Genomic DNA, 21,894 nt, shown 5'->3' with positions numbered 1-21,894 from the left:
GCAGCAACGAAGACCCTGTGCAACCAAAAATAAAATGAATTTTAAAAAAGAATACATACAAAATCACTCAGTCATGTCTGACTCTTTGTGATCCCAGGGACTAACAGTCCATGGAATTCTCTAGGCCAGAATACTGGAGTGGGTAGCCTTTCCCTTCTCCAGGAGATCTTCTCAACCCAGGGAGTGAACCCAGGTCTCCTGCATTTCAGGCAGATTATTTACCAGTTGAGCCATAAGGAAAGGCCTATCCACTAAAAAAGAAGTAACTAATTAACAAGTCCTTTAAGGTTGCAAAACACAAGATCAATACACAAAAGTTAGTTATATCTCTACATGCCAGCAGTGAACAATGAAAAAGTGAAATTAAATTCAATTACATAGTGTCAGAGAAAAAAATACTTAGGAACAATTTTAACAAAATTTGACTCAGGAAATACAAAAACCATATTCTCAAAATACAAAGCACTGTTAAAAAAGATATAAAATAAAAAGATATTCTATAAAAGGAAGAAGAAAAAAGAACAAATTAAACAATTATCTTCATATTTTGGGCTACCCTTTCCTAAATGTATTCCCCAATGAGGGTACAGTAGGAAAGGAGAATCCTTGCTTTGATTTATGCTGATTAACAGCTTGATGGGCAGGATTTCCTGGGCAGTCTGATGTCAGCACCTACAATGCCGAACGCCAGGCATGAAAACTTAACATATGACACACGTACGTGTGTTACAGATGAACACACTCGAGAAATTCCAGATACTCAGAGATTTGTAAGCCAGATTTCCTTGGACTGCTATGAATTGTGAGTGGAATTTCCTAGATTTGCTTTGGCAGACACCATAAATCTAATCCAAAATGAACGAGGAATAAAGTACAGGGTCAGAGAGTTCACTCCCAACTTCTCAGAAATGCCCTGAGTCAGGAACTACTGTGCTTACGAGTTAAGTAACTACCATATTCAAGGTTTTGCTTGCGTCATCCTAGCAAGGAGTAAGAGAGCTGTTACATACAGAGCTACTCTACACTGGACAAGGAGACTGTAGTACCTAGGCAGGGTAATTCACAGTACAGTAATCTAGAACTCTACATTTATCATCACAAGTTTTTTCCAGAAAGAGGTACGTTTTCTAGTTCATTATTGTGTCTTTGGGCTAGCAAACAGGGTTACAGCTATATTTCAAGATCTTTTGTAATGTGATATTTAATAAAATAAGTAACACAGAATCTCCTAATAGCTTTTAATTGAATGATTAGATGGATTTCTTTCATAACTCTAGTAATTAAATACTAGAAAACATTTTTAGACATTTTTACCAAGCGATGTGCTTCCCTGGTGGCTCAGAGGTAAAGAATCTGCCTGTCAATGCTGGAGATACAGGTTCGATCCCTGGGCCAGGACGATCCCCTGGAGAAGGGAATGGCACCCCACTCCAGTATTCTCGCCTGGGAAATCCCATGGACAGAGGTGCCTGATGGGCTACAGTCCATGGGGTCTCAAAAGAGTTCAACATGACTTACTGACTAAAACAAACCAAGCAATGTACCAAGTTCTTTATTTATCAGGCTATCTTTTGTGAATTAATCCAAATTCAGAGCCCCTTACTCCTAGATCAATCTATCTCTTCCCAGTATTCATTGGCACCAAATTGGCCACGCAGCTCACATTCAAGGAGGAGGATAAGGCTTGAGAAAGTCCTGTGAGGAAGGGAAAGCCAAAGGAAGGGAGTTCTCTCAGAGGGAAGCTGGAGAAGCAAAGCCTGAGAAGCCCAGAGCGGGCACGGGGTGTCAGGTACAGCGACAGGAAGGCCAAGGGCACAGCACATCTGAGGAGGAAGTCACCTCAGAAACCCACCCCAATTGGAAGAGAACCAAATGGTTCCTGCATGTCCCCATAAGGACTGTGAGACTGCCAGAGGGTTTGGCCAGGATGTTTGCAAAATACTACACTCCTATTCATACCTAACAGATAAGCAAAAACCCTTTAAAAACATGACGCCACAGAGTTGTAAGTGTAACTGGGATTCCCTAAAGTCCTTTCCTCACCCCCTCAGCCCCTTAGCCATCACCTGCTCAGCGGCTCTTTGATCTTGTCTGGTTCCGGCGCTAGGTTTTTTCCTCAATCGCCCCGGGCCTGAAAAATGCTGCTTGATATTCTCTGGCCTCCATCAAGCCCTCAAAACTGTCTGATCATCAAACAGCTTTTCAGATACCACCTCCTTCACAAATCATTCCTGAAACAATTACAAGAGATCAAGTTCCTTTGCTCCCATACAAATACAAAGGCATAAACTATACTTTTTAGTTTTGCAGAGTCATATGCAAAAGAAGGTACATAATTCTGCAGTCAGAAATACTTATAAATGTCAGCAATTATTTTTTAAAAGTATCATAAAGTAATACAAAAATTTTATGATGTTGTGTCTCTGTATATCTCACTATAATCTAAACTACTAAAATCTCACTATGATCTCCAAAACGATAAAATGTTATTGTTGAATAAGCTACAGAGTTTAAGCAAGATATGCTGTCAAAAGATTGCTTCAAGCAACTGAGATTTTCCTTTTAAAAAGGCCTAGATAATGCTTTCCATTTTCTACTTATGATTTCTAAGGTATATTGGATTTATTTCTTAGTTTACCACATAGTAACCAAACCATGATTTGAAACCATTATAAACATTGTTGACTCAATCTTGCCCCCTACAGGGAATGTTAACTTTTTATTGAAGTCATGGGGATTTAAAAATTTGCGATATGGAGAAAACTCAAAGATAAAATTGACTCTTTTCAAATCCAATTTTTCCACCTCAGAGAGAGGCAAAGTCTATTCTAATAATGTTAAAACATCATAAATCTGTTCAAAATGACCCAACAGTAAATTTTATTTAGAATAGCTTCATCGGGGGTTCTAAATGCCAAAATTAAATCACTGATAAAATCCTGAAGATACTCCAATAAATGATTTCTCAGACTTGTCCAATTATAAGAATATTCTGGGATATTTTGTAACAGTCTCATGTAAGACTAGCATTTCACAAACTTCGTTTTACAGTGGAATTACTTTGGGGGCTTTAAGAATTAAATGCCAATGCTCAGGTATGGGTACCACTGCTCAAGATTCTTGTTTAATCAGTCTGGATGAAGCTTCCTGGAAATGATAATATACAAGCATGGCTGAAATTCATTGTATCTGGAACACTCAATTTGGGCATCTAGGTTATAGGAATAAAAATCAGTATTTTGGACCAAAAAACCCAGGTGATTCTTACGACCAAAGACAGGTAAACAGTGATCTAGCCCAGTGACCTTATTTTTCAAACAAGAGATTACTTATGAACTGACCTGCTCTAGTGGCTCAGTTGGTAAAGAATCTGAATGTAATGCAGGAGACACAGGTTCGATCCCTGAGTCTGGAAGATCCCCTGGAGAAGGAAATGGTAGCCCACTCCAGTATTCTTGCCTGGGAAATCCCATGGACAAAGGAACCTGGTGGGCTACAATCCATGGGGTCACAACAGTTGGACACGACTTAGCAACTGATCTACCACCACCACCTGCTGCTGCTGCTGCTGCTAAGTTGCTTCAGTCGTGTCTGACTCTGTGCAACCCCACAGACGGCAGCCTACCAGGCTCCTCTGTCCCTGGGATTCTCCAGGCAAGAACACTGGAGTGGGTCGCCATTTCCTTCTCCAATGCATGAAAGTGGAAAGTGAAAGTGAAGTCGCTTAGTCATGTCCGACTCTTAGCGACTCCATGGACCACAGCCTACCAGGCTCCTCCATCCATGGGATTTTCCAGGCAAGAGTACTGGAGTGGGTTAACACTGCCTTCCTAGAGCGTACTTAATATGTCAAATTCTAATTAAAATTTCCCTGTGACATTGAGAACTTAATTTTTCTTAAGACAAAAACAATATTCAAAATTTGGAATGTGCCTTGTATGCTATTTCTAAGTCAGAGGAAGATATTCACAAACATTCAGCTTTGCCCATATGGAAGAATTTTGCATGCATTAAACCATGACATTAAGTATGGTCATGGGAAACATAGTTTTTCATCCACAGAAGATGAGGCACCCATAGAACCAGTGTTTCTTGGTACCATAATGTGCACTTAATAAACCACCACAATCTTACTTGTAAATGTCAACTTGTAAATATCACAAATCATAGCATCTTCCATGATGAACGCCTATACCTGGCTTTCTGTGTGACTAGATTGATTTCAGGTCAAAATGTGGTATCAACTTCCTGGAAAACACAGGAGATTGAAACCATATCACAGAAATTCCCTTTCCCACAACAAACCTGAACAGCAACAAAAAAATGTAAATGCTAACAACAACAACAACAACAAAAACTCACTCTTAGCATCTAAAGTAGGAAACAGTTACAAACTCCTGCCATAGTATTTGAAAATGGCAGCAAGGTATCTGCTCCGCAAATAATACAGAAAATAAGAATGATTCATCAGTATCCTGGGAAGTCTCACTAATTCTCCCTGGGGAGCTAATATGAGTTCAGCTTAGGGGGAAATCAGGGAAAATTTGAAAGAATGAAAGTCCCAACTTACCAACATAATATCTCATCAGAAAGCAGAAAAACAGAGAGGAATAGCCACCATGATCTCTACCAGATGGGAGGAAACCAGACAGTGAAGACAGGATGCTCCTTGCCACACAGGGTAATTATCCCCAGTACTCAACAGGAGAAGGGGAGACCCAGGGACTATAAGGAAAAAAGATTCTCAGGGACCAGGAGGCTGACCTGAAGCCTCTTATGATGACAATGGGGAAGAGAAACTACTGCTGGAGAATAATTGGGGCACAGGGGAGAAATCAGTACCAAGCACAACTCTGAAATCAAAGGTGTGCCAGGGACTGTAGCTGAAGTGGGTAGAATCACCCAAGTTTCAGGGATATCCTCTTTGAACCAAGAATAATCCTCAGACCATACAGAGTGATCCAGGCACACACCATACGAAGAATAGCCTGAGAAAGTACAGAGCACAGATCCTTTCCCTGCAGCTGCCCAAACCCCAGCTGAGATCTTCCGCTCCTCTTCTGGGCTCAGAACACCAAGTACTTAAATCTCTGGCTCTCAAACAGGAGCAAACAGGAAGACAACTCTTAGGTAATTTAGGAAGGGAGAAAAGGAAAATTCACTTTTACCAAATTGGTGCAAATAGAAGTTCTGGACAGAGCTGCCCATTTTAAGCAAACATAAGACAAAAAGAAATTGGACAGAACCTACCTAATATATTATCTTTTTTTTTTTTAAGGCACAGAGCAGATTAAGAATACAAGAATGCTCCACTATAGGAAGAAAGAATAATCAAGGAAATGGAAAATAATTATGCATCATTAGTATAATGTTTTCAGGGCCTTTTAGGAAATGCCCCTTTATCACACTGAGGAAGATCTTTTATTCTCCAGTTTGTTGACAGTTTCAGGAATGGATTTTGTCAAATGTTTTTCCTGCATCGATCTGGATAATCATGTGATCTTTAAAATTTGCTAATACGGTGAGTTACACTGACTTTTTATTCTGGGATTAATATGGGGGCTTCCCTGATGGCTTAGCAGGTAAAGAATCCAACTGCAATGCAGGACACACAGGAGATACAAGTTCAGTCCCTGGGTCTGGAAGATTCCCTGGAGTAAGAAGTGGCAACCACACCAGGATTCTTGCCTGGAGAATTCCATGGACAGAGGAGCCTGGCCGGCTACAGGGCATGGAGTCACAAAGAGTCGGACACAACTGAGCAACTGAGCACAAATATGCTGGGATACCATACACTCTTTCAAGATACTGTTGGTGTGTTTTGCTAAAATTGGGACATTTTGCCTCAAGAAAAATATTTGTATGCCGTTTTCTTTTTCTTGCAATGCCATACCATTTTCCGGCTTTGGTCTCAAGGTAATTTGGCTTCCTAGAATGAACTGCTAAGTTTTAACTCCTGTATCTTTTCTAGAAAAACCTGCCTTTAGGATTGACATTATTTCTTTCTTAAATGTTCAGTAGAATTGACCAATGAAGTTGAGTCAGGAGTTTTATGAGAAGGTTTTTAACTACATATTCGATTTCTTTAATTGGTACAGGGATAGCTGTGCTATTTTTTCTCATGGGAACTTTGTTGATTTACATCTTTCAAAAAATTGTCCACTTCATTTTTATTAGCCTGAAGTTGTTCATGGTATTGCCTCATTGTTCACTCATTACTAAAATCTGTATTGATGTTACCTCTCATATTCTTTATATTGATAATTTGTGTCTTTGTTTTTTTCCTTGTTAGTGTAGACAGTGGCCTCTCAACTTTATTGATTTTTTTCACTGAACCAGCTTTTGGTTTCAGTGATTTTCTCACTTTTTTCTTTTTCCCTACCTCATTTGCTTTTACTCTGACCTTTATTATTTTTTTTCCTCTGCTTACCTTTGGTTTAATTTGTTATTTTTTATAATTTTTTAATGAAGAAGTTGAGACCACTGATTTAAGACCTCTCCTTCTTCTAATGTAGACCTTTAGAACTATACAATTCCCTCTAAATATTTCTCCAGTGGCATCTCATAAAATTTTATATTGTTTTCATTTTTATTCAATTCAAAATGCTTTCTAATTTCCCCTTTGATTTCTTCTTCAATCCATGGATACTAGAAATGGGTTTACACAGCTTCTGAATGTTTGGGTATTTTCCAGAGATCTTTCTGTTATTGCTTTCTGATTTAATTTCTGCGGTGAATTGAGAAGACACTTTGAATATACTTTAAGAATCTGTTAGGCTATGCCTGGGTTCTTTCTGCCCACAGCACAGCCTGGAAAAAACCTCTCTTGAGCAGCAAGCTTGGAAAATCTAGCAGAGTCCTTCTTTCAAGATCACTTTCTGTTGTTACCTGAGATCCAGTATCTTGAAACCCATTGTTTCATATATTTTACTCTATTTTCCAATTCTTCTCAGGCAGGAGGGTGATTCTGAATCCTGTCAGTCCATCTTTGCTGGAAATAGAAGTCTCAAATTTGTTTTAAGTATTATGAGTTTTGAATGAACATTTTAGCAAATCACACACATAAAGAAATTCTGGGTACAAACATTCAGAGGTATAATCAAAAAGGTACATGTCAAAAAGATTCACCTAGGCCAAAAGAACATAAAATAACAAGCCATCTCTTTCATTCAGTTGGAATCGTGTACCTATCATTCTCATGAATTGATACATTTCTTCTGTAATTCTGTGTTTCACTTGAAATAAAGTTGTGACTAAGTGTGTGAGTTGTGATGGTATACCACTGTGTTCAAATCCGACTTTCTCCAATTGATTTTCTGAATGAATTTCAGCAAACTGTTTTACCTCCTTGTGCCTCAGTTTTCGCTTATGTTTAAAAATATCTTTGCGCTGGTGTAAGTATTAATTCCTCTAAAGAACTTATCACAATCCCCAATGTTACATAATTTTCCATTTCAAACTAATGCTGATTTAACTTATTCAGATATAAACCATAATCTGATTGAACAGACTATGCAAAGGTGACAGATTCATAGCTATTATCCAACTGACATGCAAGCAATGAGCTCTACTGAACGATGTCTCTGCCTTCAGCCTCTCGAACTTCCATTTCTTTTTGTTTGCCACTTCAGGTTGACCTTTACAGAGCACTTCTTTTAAATTTAGAAGTCCTTCATAATCCTCTCCCCTGAAGAGAGGGCAGCCTCTTGACTTTGGTATTCCAGACTTCATACATTAAGGTTCAAGCCTATTTTTCCAGCCTCATCTTCTCCTCATCCCTTTCGCCAGGGTCTTAGAGCCACACTGAAACGTAAGCATCCATGGACATTCAAAGACCTCTGCTACGTCTGTGCTTTTTTTCATCCTCTTTCTTCTATGGGGAACCGCTGTGTTTATGTAATCACACATACAGTCTGCCTTTTATATACTGCACTATATGGAGCAGAGGAAACACAAAGGCTACTTAAGATAAAAAGCTTTGCTCTCAAAAAGCTCACAGCTAAGCAAGCAAGTGGGCACAACCCAAAGATGAAGGGAGCTAGTCTAAAGGAATGGGACATACAGCAGGTCTACTCAAAAGAAGAGCAGGCCTAATTATTCCAAGAAAAGTAAGGCAAGGCAGGGAGGCAGGTCAAAGAAAGCTTCACAGAAACACTGTTTCCTGGACCATCTGAAGACCCTCTGACCTATTCCTATTAGATTTAGCAATGTACAAGCCCACTGATTACAAGTACCTCGAGTGAAATAAACTCTACTATACATTAGTTACACTGTGAAATGCTTGGAACAAGACCTCGTGCATAGGGAAGGCCGAAACTAAGACTACAGAGACCAGTACAACAGTAACTACTAGTAGTAACACGGGTATTTACAGTAGCGGTACTTCAAAACAAGATGAGCAGGGTCTGAAAATTCAACTGCCTAGCATGCAAGGCCTGGAGGAGAGCATGGCAACCTACTCCAGTATTCTTGCCTGGAGAATCCCCATGGACAGAGGAGCCTGGCGGGCTACAGTCCACGGGGTCGCAGAGAGTCGGACATGACTGAGTGACTAAGCACAGCCCAGCACAGCACAGCATGCAAGGCAGTGATGACAATATATGATATTTTTCATTTGATATGTATTATTAGAAAAAAATCCACTCAAAAATTCAGCCAGTGAAACTTAACACTGTCCATAACTGATGTACTCTGATCTGAGACATTCCTAGTAATGCTGGAACAATCTCCCTCATCCATAAAGACTATTTTGTCTAGGACAGCATATCATATCTTGGCTTTATTTCTCATAATTATAGCTTATTATTTATTAAGCCCTTACTCTATGCCAGACACTGGCTAGGCACTTTATCTTTCACTTAATTCTCATCCCAGGAATGTGAGCCACTCTTAAAATATGCTGCTTATTCTGAGTCCTTACTCTTTCAATAAAAACAGCATTAAACTTTATTTGCTTAAATTCCTTTATTCCATATTTGCAATTCCATTTTTAATACTGAATGGTTATCTTTTTGATAACTAGGGGGTTCATTTAAAAAAGACTAGCATCAATAATTATCATTTATTGGATACCAGGAATTATATTATTAAGTCTTAAAAATAATTCAAGGTTGAAAGAGGAGACACTTATTACATATGCAGAAACACAGATCAGAGAGGGCGATCACATCCACAAGGTCACACAGGCCTTAATATTAAGGTTCTATTTTGGCTATACACTGTGTTCCTAAAATACAGTCACTCAATAGATGTCTACCATGTGTTACACACTCTGCCTATTAGGTAGTAGAAGCTTAACATAGTATTGCTTTTAATTTTCCCAACAACTCTATGAGGTAACTGCAGGTCCACAATCCTTTATTTGAACCCCTTGGAAACAGGTGTTATTTAAGAACTTTTAGTATTTGAAATTTTTAAAAAATATATGATGATACAACATAACGCCCTCTCCCCACACATGCACATTTCTTGCTTTTGGCTAACTCCTATGCATTCAACCTTTCACTATATGTCACTCATATGTGTGTCTGTCTGTGTGTGTGTGGCGGCTTCACCTAGTTTTCATACTAGAACCATAATGTCTCTGGTCTTGATGGTGAAATAGGAAAATATTTATGAAGTTACACAAATATGAAATATTTGAATATTTTTATTTTGTACTGCAGGTTCCTCTGCCTCTAGGTAAATACAGTGATAAACATATAAGGGCACTTAGAGATGGAATAAATGAAAATACTCACTGATTTAACTCAAAGGAATTTTATAAATAAAGCATCAAGGACTAACAGGCTGCCAGCACAGTCAATCTAACTGCATAGATGGAAAGAGCACAGGCTTCAAGTGGACAGGGAGAAGCGGAAGGCCTGGCCTCTCCCAGATCAGATCAGTCAAGGAGCTGATCTTCTCCCAAACTCAGAGCCACTCTTTGTACAGCCTGGCACCTCCACTCTGAGTTTTAGCTCTCCATTACCCTGTGCTACCATTCTCGGTTCTATTCTTCTTTTCCTTCCACTTTCCACTGCCTGCTTTATTTTTCCCTTCCTCATTTTCCTTCTCTTGTGTTCTTAGTGGCATTCAAGATAAGGATGTCATCTGAGCTACTGCCAAGAAGTTAAGTTCCCACAGATCTTCTGGTATTTCTCTGATGCCCATGTAAGGCTACGTTTAGCTTAGTGAGTACAAGGTTATAAAACGTTCAGGAGTGCAGAACTGTGTGTGTGTGTGTGAGCGTGTGTGAGCGCAGGAGCATTTGAGTTTGACTTTTGCAATTGGTAATGTTCTCCCCCTGTTCCTTGCAATCTCATTCTCACTAAATCCTCTGAGCCTAAGAAAGAGGGAGACCTCTTATTTCTATAAAACAACATCAGTTCAGTAACTGTGATAACTGGTATTAATTATGGAATTTAAATAACCTTATTCAGCATGCAATTCCATCATGCTATATAGCATAATATCAACATGAGCGTTAGTCTGATACTGTTTTTTTCCCATTATAATGGATTGGAGTTTTTTCTCATTCAGATTAACTGCAAGAAGACTTCCGTAATTCTCCTTTAATCAGAAACCATTTCTGAGCTCTCTCACATAAATTTGTTCCTACTCCTATTATAGTATTTTCTATGTCACATTTTACTTTAATATTTAAATAAATGATTAGGCTTATTCTTTAAATAGATAATTTGCTCCTCATAACAGGGAATATGTATTATTTGTATTTGTAACTTAAGCTTCAAGTACTTTGCCTAATACTTAATAAATACTCAATATGTGATAAATATTTACAAATAAATTTAGTTACCCTCCTGTACATCCTAACTTGTAGTTTAAAAAGGGAAAAATTCCCAAAGCACTAGGAAAAAACTATAGATATCTGTAAGATTTGGAAATGGGGAAGACTTTTTAAACATAAGGAATAAATCATAAAAAGTCTTTTTAGAAGGAAATGAACAGAACATACGAAAAGGTTTAAGTTTTCACATATTCAATGACCCAGCAATTACATTTCTAGGATATGTTCTAAGACTAAAATCAAAGATAAATACTTACCCACATAGATTTTTATCACAGCTTTGGTAACATACAAACCAACCAACCAACAAAATGAAAAGAAAACTTGAAAATAACCTTAAATGTTAAACATTAATTAATAAGAAATATAACTACAGTAAGCAGCTATATCACCATAACTGAGTTTAAGGTCTGAAATCAAATTGAGATCCTCCTTCCATTCTAATATCCCCAATGCTACCAGAAGTTTGAGGTAGGCAAAATATCCTCATCTGAGATAGAGAAAATAACTTTACAAATATCATATGGTTATTTAGAATGCAGAAACCTAGCTCTCATTATTACAATGTGCAGTGTAACTATTACAATTCATATCTAATATAATGCAGTTCATAACCTGAAAGGAGAAGCAGGATATAAGCACATTTCATGTTATAGAACATGGGATATTCTTACAGTCGATTCCAGTAAGAGTGGAAAGATCCCACTCTTTGTAAGCGATATATGTGAAGTAGAATAAAGGACTCAAAGTACAACCCGAATCTTAAAAGTAACTAATTCTGAGAGAAATCATAAATAACATTTCTTATTTCTCCTTGTTTTATTTTCTAAATTATCTTATAATGAACACATGTTACCTTTAGATAAGAATGAGACCGTGGGAGGAATTTTTTCTAAAAATACCGCCTATACATTTCTTTAAAGCATCACGTCTACTGCATATTTAATTCCAAAGAGAATTCCACCTTTTTCACTATACTTAAATTCCAAGACCATGGAATAAACATTGATAAATTATTTCTGAACAAATTTGAGTCTGCTCTACAGAATCCCCAGAATTCTGGAAAACCCTAATTTGTCAATCTCCACTGCTGTTCTCAGAGAATCTAGATAAGGTCTGAATGGGTTTAATAACAGTCACAATTACTTTACCAACTGAAACATGGGTGGATGACCAAAAATATACAGAATAATTCAAGAGGTTATAATTAGACCTCAAGGTGTCATCACACAATACTGGGTAGTAAGTTATAATTGACGCCTTTACGGAAGTCACCATCATCATATTCCTCCTGAATGAGGCAGTAAGAGATGCACTGTAGGCCTGTCGAATGTCCACTTAAACAGGAGCGTAATAATGAACAATCAGGACCCTGACAATGAAATACTGTTTCATGATGGAGGGAGGGAGGGAGCACCCTGTGACCAGAAGCATTAGAGAAGAAGTGGAGTTGACTCCTCCTGGACGTGCTTTTAGACACTGAATTCATATGTTAACTGGATGATTTTATGACAGTTACCCTGAAAGTAAAATCCATCCATTTTACATTTTCCATAAAGACGTGAAAGTTTAGATTTTGTAAACTTAAACATTTGCAACTTGATCTCACTTTTTCTTCCAATGCAGATTAACAAAAGGAATTTTTCTTTAAAACGTCAAAAGCTTACAAAGTAAATTTCCAATCCTTCTCTTTAAGGCATCACTTACTGAAAGATGTACATTTTAAAGGAAATGTCACTAAGCATAAGGATATTTGAAATGTTACCAAATTTACACACTTTTCAAAAGGAGTTCATGTTTACATGCTAAAAAAAACAATTTGTAGCAGTACTTTATACTATATCAGAGACCCATAATTTGAAAGGGTCTCTGATATATTTCTAACAGATGGTCCTTATATAAGCTTCAAGGAAAATTCAATTACAAAACATGATTTCAACAATCATTTAAGGTAAAGAAGCTGAAACAGGGACCTTGAGCAGGCCATATTTATTATCAAGTAATCACTGTTTTTTGTCTAGAAATCGTTCAGGTATATTCGTTTCTTGCCTGCCTGCCCCCTCCAAGTTTCTACTGACAAATGAAATACATTTTAAGCATTAAGAGGAAAAAACGCTGAGTCTTGATATATAATAATGATTCAATTTCTACATGTTCTCAGGTGTACATTAAGTTCAATATTTATCTTTTTTCAAATGCCATGTGTTTGAAGAGAGAAGGAAAAAGAATTAAGTATCTTCATTTGCCTTGGACACAGCTAAGCCGTCTGCATTTTATAATCAGCTTGAGACCACAAGAACTCTTTTTTTAATGCTAAGTATAAAAGGTCATTGTACGTATCAGCAAGAGTGAGGAGAAAACTCCAAAGAGGTTCAGCTTACACAGCATCAAGATTCAGGTTAAACACTACAATCATGCCAGTCATTAACACCACCCAGTCTCTATCTCCAGGCAGGAAACCAGTCTGCCAGAAGCCCAGATAACTGGAAAAATTGCCAGGTTTATCATACTACTGGATCCCAAGAGACCAATTTAAAGGGAAATTATGTGTTCTGCACTAAGAAGAAAAGTATCTTTAATTTTACAAAAGTCTTTTTTTTAGGAGAACAAAGAACGTATGTTTTTAAATTTAGTATTTGAAAAATAGGGCTTCCCAGGTGGCACTAGTGGTAAAGAACCCACCTACCAATGCAGGAGACATTAGAGATGTTGGTTTGATCCCTTGGCCAGGCAGATCCCCTGAAGAAGGGCATGGCGACCCACGCCAGTATTCTTGCCTGGAGAATCTCATGGACAGAGGAGCCTGGCAGGCTGCAGTCCATAGGGTCACAAAGAGTCAGACACGACAGAAGCAACTTCACACACACGCAAATTGAAAAAGACAATATGAATCTTAAATGTGAACTGGGCACACAGGACTATTCACTAACCTCAACATAAGTAAGTTCTTCTTTTTGTAGCTATTCAGACAATGTTTCTTGAGAAAAACTATGAACTCCACTCTCAGTGGGATTAGCTGTCACACATTAAAAATTCAATTAAAAATATATTTTAAGAACATTAAAGTTCACAGTTGCAATCTAAGATTGGAAATTGCTAATTCCTTCTTTGGAAAAATGAAGTTTTAGAATTTTCATCTGAAGGTGAATACTTAAAAAGATTTTTAAGAAGCAAACCTACGCTAAAAAAGAAATACTTCAGGCCAATTCGTTACTTAATTTTGTAGTTCTTCTGAAAACATGCTACTGTACATGTAAAATATATTTTAATGTCTTTATTAAGTTTCCATAAATTTAGTAAGGACTAACAAACCCAATGAATGAATAACTGTTGCAGACAGAATAATGATGTAATGCCTGGAAGGCTCTTTGTCAAAAAAACTACCCAATTCCTGTGCCAATTAGGAATTGAATTTGAAATCTGCTTTAGGATGAAAGTACTGAAAAGTTTACATGATCTCCAGAAAAATGAACATGATCTCCACCAATTATAACTATGTTTGAAATTTTTAATTTTACTATTTTTCCATTCTATGGTGTTTAAATAAACATCATCTCAGAAATTTGTTTTATTCCATTCTCAACAACTTATCACTTTATGCTAACATTTCATAATTAATTTTTCTTCCCCAAATAAAAGCATCTGGTGAAGACATTTAAATTTCTCGTAAGTATAACTATAAACTCTGTCATCTGTGGAATGTACTTCGGTCCCAAGAAATCGCAATTACCCCAGAAATAATATAAATATCTTAATGTACATATACATACAAGTGTATGTTAAAAGGCTGCATACATCTTACTTTTCAAACTTTACCATATAATTCTAATTTCTCAGCTTCTTCTTGAGCTTTAACCTGAATGCCAGGATTAAGTTTTGTCAGTGTAATGGATATAATTTGAAAAACATAAGGTTTCTTTGCAACTCAAAGCCTCTGTACATACATAAACCATCACCACTATTTATCTGTAACATTTCAATGACATAACTTCATATACTCAAAGTTTCACAACAGAGAAAGCACTATACAACTTTAGATGCTATGACAAATCCTGGAAAAGTAAATTGAGCATATATGTAATTATGAAAGACTATGTAATACTGATTTTAGTTTAAGCTTATTTTACTTTTATGGTTCAGTGGTAAATAGCTGTTTATCACATTTTATAAAATTGATCTTCTTTGTAATGCCCTTTTGCAATACAGGAACATTATTAATAGTTTACTTATTGCATCAACACTGGGGATTTTCAGTACTCTACAGGTCACAAGCTTTGCTGCTATTTAAATTATGATAAACTGGTTTCAAATGGGCTTGACCAACAGTTTACACAGATAAGGTGGACAAAGATGGAAACCTACCCAGCACCCATTCCTCTACCCCTTTTCTCCTGCCCACCACAACTTCCACTGGGTTGAGACCAAACTCCCCCTTTCAGGTGGCTTTCATCATCTCCTGCTCCAAACATATGTCCTGATAAGTTTACATGGAACATATTAATACCATTCCTCTTATCAGGGATTGGTTCAAAAACTCAAGATTAAGCCGATCAGCATATGAAATAACTCTGAAGGCTATTACTGGCCCATAGTTAGAGGAGAAGTTTTCTCTCCCTAGATGTGAACAAGAAAGCACGTTGCATTAGTTACAGCTGACAGTCATTTCACAACCATACAGAACTGGTGGGCAGGGCAAAACCGACGCACAAAGGAAAGCAGGGCCAAGAGAAGTAAAACAACCGAATGAAAGCCCTGATCACGTCCTACCCGAAGCCCACCGACTCTGGACATTTTGTTATGCAATGTAGTACATTTCCTTGTTGGTTAGGCTCTTCTATTTCAGGTTTTCACTGGTCTTGCAACCAAGAACATATTACATCTTTACATCTTTTTTTTTACAGAGGCAGTGCTCCCAACAGTGACTCCTAATTTGAATTAACTCCAAATTATTAGAATTTGCCATCCAGTCACTCACTCAAAATTACCCCACAGCCATAGCACCAGAGTCGGCCTTCTAAACTGAGGTTGCTCTGGTGGAAAAAACTGAGCTGTTTTAGCTGCTATTAGCTACATCACAAAATCTGACCATGCGGGTTACAGACATAATCAAAGAATGAAAATATTGTCTCATTAGAAGAAGTTTCATCGAGTAATAAAAATATTACACATATTGACAATAAGATAGACATGACTGATGTGACTTAGCAGCAGCAGCAGCAGACTGCTCCAAAGGGAGGTTCTCTTTTCTCTTCTTACCTCTTTCACACTGTGGACCAGTGAATCCATAAACACAGGCACAGCGGTTAGGTCCGATACAACGTCCACCATTCTGACATCCATTTTCACAGACAGCTGCACACAAACACAGCAAGAAGAAGCTCATTATACAGTAAAAGTCCAAGTATAATGTAAGAGTGTAGAAATGTAGTCAATAATGGATCTTACCTCTGAAACATGTCGCATCATGCATTTAAATACATATATTTCATTGTATACTGAGACTAAAACCTCCACAATTCACATAAATCACATTGTTATGCAATCATTTGGTAAGTTTTGTTTGTTTTTTTCCTATAAATCAGAATCACAAGAATTGGCTGACTCTGATCATACAGTCAGAATACAATGATTTAATCCTCTATTTCAGTTCTATGAACCCTACAATCTGTTTTCATAGGTAAAAGGTGATTAAAATATGAAAGAAGATTGAAGACTCTAGGGAACAGAGAGAGGGAGAAAACTCTCCACAGGGTATAATTTCACAGAAACAACTGTAAGTATGTGAATATTTTGATTTCTAAAGATATATTGCAAATGAGTAACACTTACCTAATGTAATTAATCAAAAGGAAAGGAATTTTCTTTAAATACTATCAAGGTGTAAGAGATGTAAATGAAAGTCACTGTCCCAGACATGCTCCCTCATTAAACACATGCTAGCCCTTAAGACATGAATGGGAATACACATCCATGACTGACCCTCAGGATCTATCCCTGGGGAGGCGGAAGGAGGGCTTCTCTCAGGGTTTTCCAAAACAGAGCTTTCAAATGCTTCTCCAGGGTGGAGAAGAGGGCTGGATAAGCCTGCAGCATGTCCTGAGAGAGCTCGCTCAGTACAGGTAAATACCAGGCTCACCTACACAGGTCAAACCAACAATGCCTCTCTTCTCACGAATTTTTTCTATTGGTGTGGAAAACACAGTTATTATTCATCAAAATTATGTTAACAGGTAACACGGCTTTCTGTTACTTGAAAGGAAATAATTTTTTTTAATGTTTAAATTTCTCAATTTTAACACAGCAAATATCAGCAGGTATAACTCATTGAAACAAAAGGTCCCTGGCATCTTCAGGAATTGAAGACAGTATCAAGAGCTTCTCTGAATAAGAAGGAGACAAGCCAATACAGCGATTGCTTCTATTGCTGCCTCACGTGAGAGAGCGTGCTTCCAGCAGAGTGACTACAGGGAGGGTGTCTGTGTATTCCTTCATTTGCTATAAGATTTGATATACTGCAGATTCTCAAAATCTCCTGCAATATGTCAGAATCTTGCAGCCTTCTTCCCACTTTTTTTGGCAGGTGGAACAACACGGTGAACAGATCAAGGAGTTCTGCTGTGTTCAGCACATCTCAATCACATCATCTTTCAATTCTCAGCTTCCCTGCCTGTAAAGTAGAGCTAATAGTTTGAAGATAAAATAAAATGGTATAAAAAACAAAATGCACAGTGGCTATGCATTAAGGTGTTCTACAATCTTAATTCCCCTTCCTTTTTATACTGAAAGGGATCTGTATGGAAAACATAATTTGCTCTATAGCAACTGAAGTTTACACTGCAGAGCAACAGCCAAAGAGGAGAAGCAGACGATACAGATAAAAGGGGACCAAAGGGGGATAAAAGAAGCAATTTCCTTCTTTTGAATGAATTATGATGAAAGTTACTTTATAAAGTAATGTTTTGGTAACAAAACAAGACAGAAACAAATGTTCCGCTCAACTGGAGTTGAAAATAAACTTGTATAAGCCTAAATTTCCACCATGGAAAGAATGCTGACCACACAGGAAGAGAAAAAAAGTACTTACACCTAGTATGGGACAAAGCAAAAGGCAGGGGAGAAAAAGAAGACTAGGGGAAGAAGTACGAACTGCCTCCCGTGATCTGAGGAAAAGGGAGAAGCAAGCCCTATTTCAAGATGGTCACACTATGAAACAGAACCCTGATCATGACTACTGAAGCTTGAATATTATTATTCAATGAATATTTAATGAGTACCCACTCTGTGCTTGGGGATAGAACCCTGATCATGACTGCTAGTTTGAATATTTTTATTCAGTAAATATTTTACTGAGCACCTACTCTGTGCTCAGAAATATGACAAGTGTCTGTTTTTATCAGACAGACTCCTGTACCACTCAACATAGGTACAAACAGTGTGACCTAAGTCAAATCTGAAATTATCATTACTTACTACTACACAGACACATCGGATATAAAAAAGATGCTAAACCAGACTTGTTGTTCAGTCTCAGTCATGTTCAACTTTTCGTGACCCCGTGAACTGTGGCACACCAGGCTTCCCTGTCCTTCACTATCTCCTGGAGTTTGCTCAAATTCATGTCCACTGAGTCAGCGATGCCATCCAACCATCTATTCCTGTCGCCCCCTTCTCCTCCTGCTCTCAATCTTTCCCAGAATCTGGGTCAAAATGTTAAAAAAAGAAAGAAAAGTCTGTTGTTTGCACACGAGACAATATAAATCTCTACTCCTGGTGCTCCCTTCTTCCTTTGTCTTCCAGGCTATCATGCTCTCCCAGTTTCCCTCCTGTCTCACTACCTACTCTTTCTCACTCTTTGCTGGTTTCTCCTTCCTCGTCTCCACCTCAAAATGCTGGGCAACAATCAGGGTTCCAGCTTCAGCCCACTTCTCCTCTCTACTTGCACCAACTTCCTACTGAAGGCCCACAATGAAAATGTTAGCCGTATCAAAATTAAATCTATATGCTCCCAAACTCGTATGTCTATCTTTGACCTCTCTCCTAAGGGCTGAGCTCATAGATCTTTTCACTTAGAAGTCTAACAGACTTCTTCATCAAATCCAAAACAAAAACTCTTGACACCCCACGCTCTGAGCCCCACCCGACCCCCATCCCACCTACTCCCCACTCGGTCTTTTGTGTATCAGAAAATGGCATCACCATCCAGCCCAGAGCTCAACTCAAGTCTTCTAGTCGTCATTATGGTTCTCTGCCTTTCCTTTTAGTCTCATGCATCACATCCATTCCATCAGTACACACCTCCTTCCATATATTCCACCTTCAATGAAAGCTCAATCTAAGCAAAAATCACATCTACAGCATCATATACCAGATGGAGAAGGAAATGGCACCCCACTCCAGTGTTCTTGCCTGGAGAATCCCAGGGACGGAGAAGCCTGGTAGGCTGCAGTCCATGGAGTCGCTAAGAGTTGGACATGAATGAGCAACTTCACTTTCACTTTTTACTTTCATGCATTGGAGAAGGAAATGGCAACCCACTCCAGGGTTCTTGCCTGGAGAATCCCAGGGATGGCAGAGCCTGGTGGGCTGCCGTCTATGGGGCTGCACAGAGTCAGACTGAAGCGACCTAGCAGCAGCAGCTACCAGAATCAATAGTCTAGCCCCCAACTGGCCCTTTTATTTTTTTTCTTGCCCTTTCTACAATCCAGTTTCAATACAGCAGCCAAAGTGGCTTTTTTAAATGTTAATCAGGCCGTCTCACTCTACTGCTTAAACTGTACCAATAGCATCACATAATATTTAGAGTACTGTCCAAATTTCTTTCTTTGGTTTATAAGGCCTGACTGACACCTCTGTCTCTGAATTCATGTATTTATTGAAAAATCATTTCATAGCCCTTTACTGTGGTATTACAAGAGATTTGAGTAATAAAATATAATTCAGCAAAGGACAATTTATAAGCTTGGCTCTCCAGCTTTAAATTTAGGATATCCTAAAGAGAGAGAGAGATCACAGCAAACATTACCATTTTTTCAGAAAGGCATCCATGTTTTATGGAACTAGATAAATGAAAATCAACTAAATATCTAATTGTAATATATGTCAAATTTGATAAAGTCCTAGTGGTACTCAACAACATCAATAAAACAAAAATTTTTTAAGGGCTGGAAAAAATTATCTATTCAGCTGTAAGGTATGTCTTTTCTACATGAAACTATTTTTTAAAGGATCACACACTTTGCTGCTAAGTCACGTCAGTCGTGTCCAACTCTGTGCAACCCCATAGACGGCAGCCCGCCAGGCTTACCCGTCCCTAGGATTCTCCAGGCAAGAACACTGGAGTGGGTTGCCATTTCCTTCTCCAATGCATGAAAGTAAAAAGTGAAAGTGAAGTCGATTAGTTGTGTCCGACTCTTCTCGACCCCATGGACTGCAGCCTACCAGGCTCCTCCGTCCATGGATTTTCCAGGCAAGAGTACTGGAGTGGAGTGTCATTAATCATTTACAAGACCTTAATTATGACTCGGTATGAAATACCCACTCAATCAAATTATTTGAATAAATCGAGTTTATTCTAATGTTGCTTACGTTGTCCACAGTAAGTTCCAATATATCCCTTCTGGCACTGGCAATGGTCATCTGCACAGGTCCCACCATTCATGCACCTAACGCTGCACTGCTGAACTGCAAAGAACAAAAAACATAAAATTATCAATCACCAAAACCACAGTATCTGTGAGAGTTATAAAACTATAATAAATGCCCAATTAATGACAAGTATACTCTACAGAAGTAAATGTTATGACCCAAGCATACATTTATTTATTTGTAAGTACACAGATGAGCATATCTGTGACAACATGTTATTTAGTATGTATTTAAAATCTATTACACTTTTAATGTTAAAGAAAGAAAATCTAAGGTGACTAGAAGTGTAAGTTCTAGGGTGCAGGAGGCACTCAAGTACCCATTCAGAATGCCGTGGCTGAGTGCCAGGCACTGCCATCCATCCAGTGCTTAAACAATTGCTTCTCTTTCTCTCAAGTCAAGTCTTTTAACAAGGTCTGTAGGTTCCACTGTAAAATATATGTCAAATCCTTCTCCTTTCTGTTGCCACTGATATTGTGTGGTTCAGCTACCCTCATCTCTTACTTGGATTGTTGCAGTCACCTCCTGATGAGTTCCCTAGCTTCTACTCTTGCCCTTTTCAAATTCCTTCTCTACAAAGCAACTACAGTCATCTTGTAATAATACAAATAGCACTGCTTCCCTGTCTTATTCAACCCTTTCAATGTCGCATTTGGGATATAACGCAAATCCTTCCATGACCGAGGCGGCCATGTATTGTCTATCTGGATTTGCCTGCTTCTCTAAGATCTTCTCTTCCCAACCTGCCTCTTTGTCATCGCATGAACCTTTTAGTTTCTCAAGTGGAGGAGAGATGTTTTGATTTGCTACTTCCTCTCCCTGTGAGGATCCCTCCCTGGTTCATCCTAGTCCCTCCAAACTCAGCTTCAATGTCCCGCCGCATCAGCACGATCTTGTCTATCCCTTGTGTCTATGTTCTTCCTTGGTTCCAGGCTGTTCTTCACAGCCAAGTTTCCTCCCAAGAACTAACCACAATCTAGAATGACACTGTGGTGTTGGTTTACTTGTGTTTTGTCTGTCTCTCTACAGGAATGTAAGCTCCGTGACAGTGAATACCATGCCCATCGGGATAGCAAGGCATTGAGTTCAGTGCTACTTGCTGGGACCATGGCAACTGTGGAAGAAACGGACTGTTTGTTGTCAGCCACGGATCAAGAGTCTCATGCCATAGATCTGGATGCTTACTACTCGTTCAAGTGGAGATGTCCAGTAGGAAATGGGGCACGTGAATATGAAGCCCAGTGGACGCATCTACTTTAGAGATAATCATTATGGGTTAGCAACATATTGGTTACTGCTTGCCCAGTCACTCAGTCGTGTACGACGCTTTGTGACCCTGTGGACAGAGGACCTGCCAGGCTCCTCTGTCCATGAGGATTCTCCAGGCAAGAATACTGGAGTGGGCTGGCATTTCCTTCTGCAGGTATCTTCCTCACCCAAGGGTCGAACCCAAGTCTCTT

General features: G+C 38.5%; 1 protein-coding gene across 1 annotated transcript in view; it reads right to left on the bottom strand.

Annotated features, from left to right (window-relative positions):
- Positions 1 to 21,894, bottom strand: part of FBN2 (fibrillin 2) — a 230,978-nt gene that overhangs the window by 200,239 nt on the left and 8,845 nt on the right. The window contains exons 4-5 of the mRNA XM_069591633.1: positions 20,375 to 20,470; positions 16,046 to 16,141 (exon numbers count right to left, since the gene is read on the bottom strand). Of these exons, the coding sequence (XP_069447734.1) occupies positions 16,046 to 16,141; positions 20,375 to 20,470 (192 nt within the window). The remainder of the gene's footprint in view (positions 1 to 16,045; positions 16,142 to 20,374; positions 20,471 to 21,894) is intronic.

Source organism: Ovis canadensis, chromosome 5 (assembly GCF_042477335.2).
Source record: "Ovis canadensis isolate MfBH-ARS-UI-01 breed Bighorn chromosome 5, ARS-UI_OviCan_v2, whole genome shotgun sequence".
NCBI lineage: Eukaryota > Metazoa > Chordata > Mammalia > Artiodactyla > Bovidae > Ovis > Ovis canadensis.
This window is presented reverse-complemented; position numbering and strand designations above follow the sequence as displayed.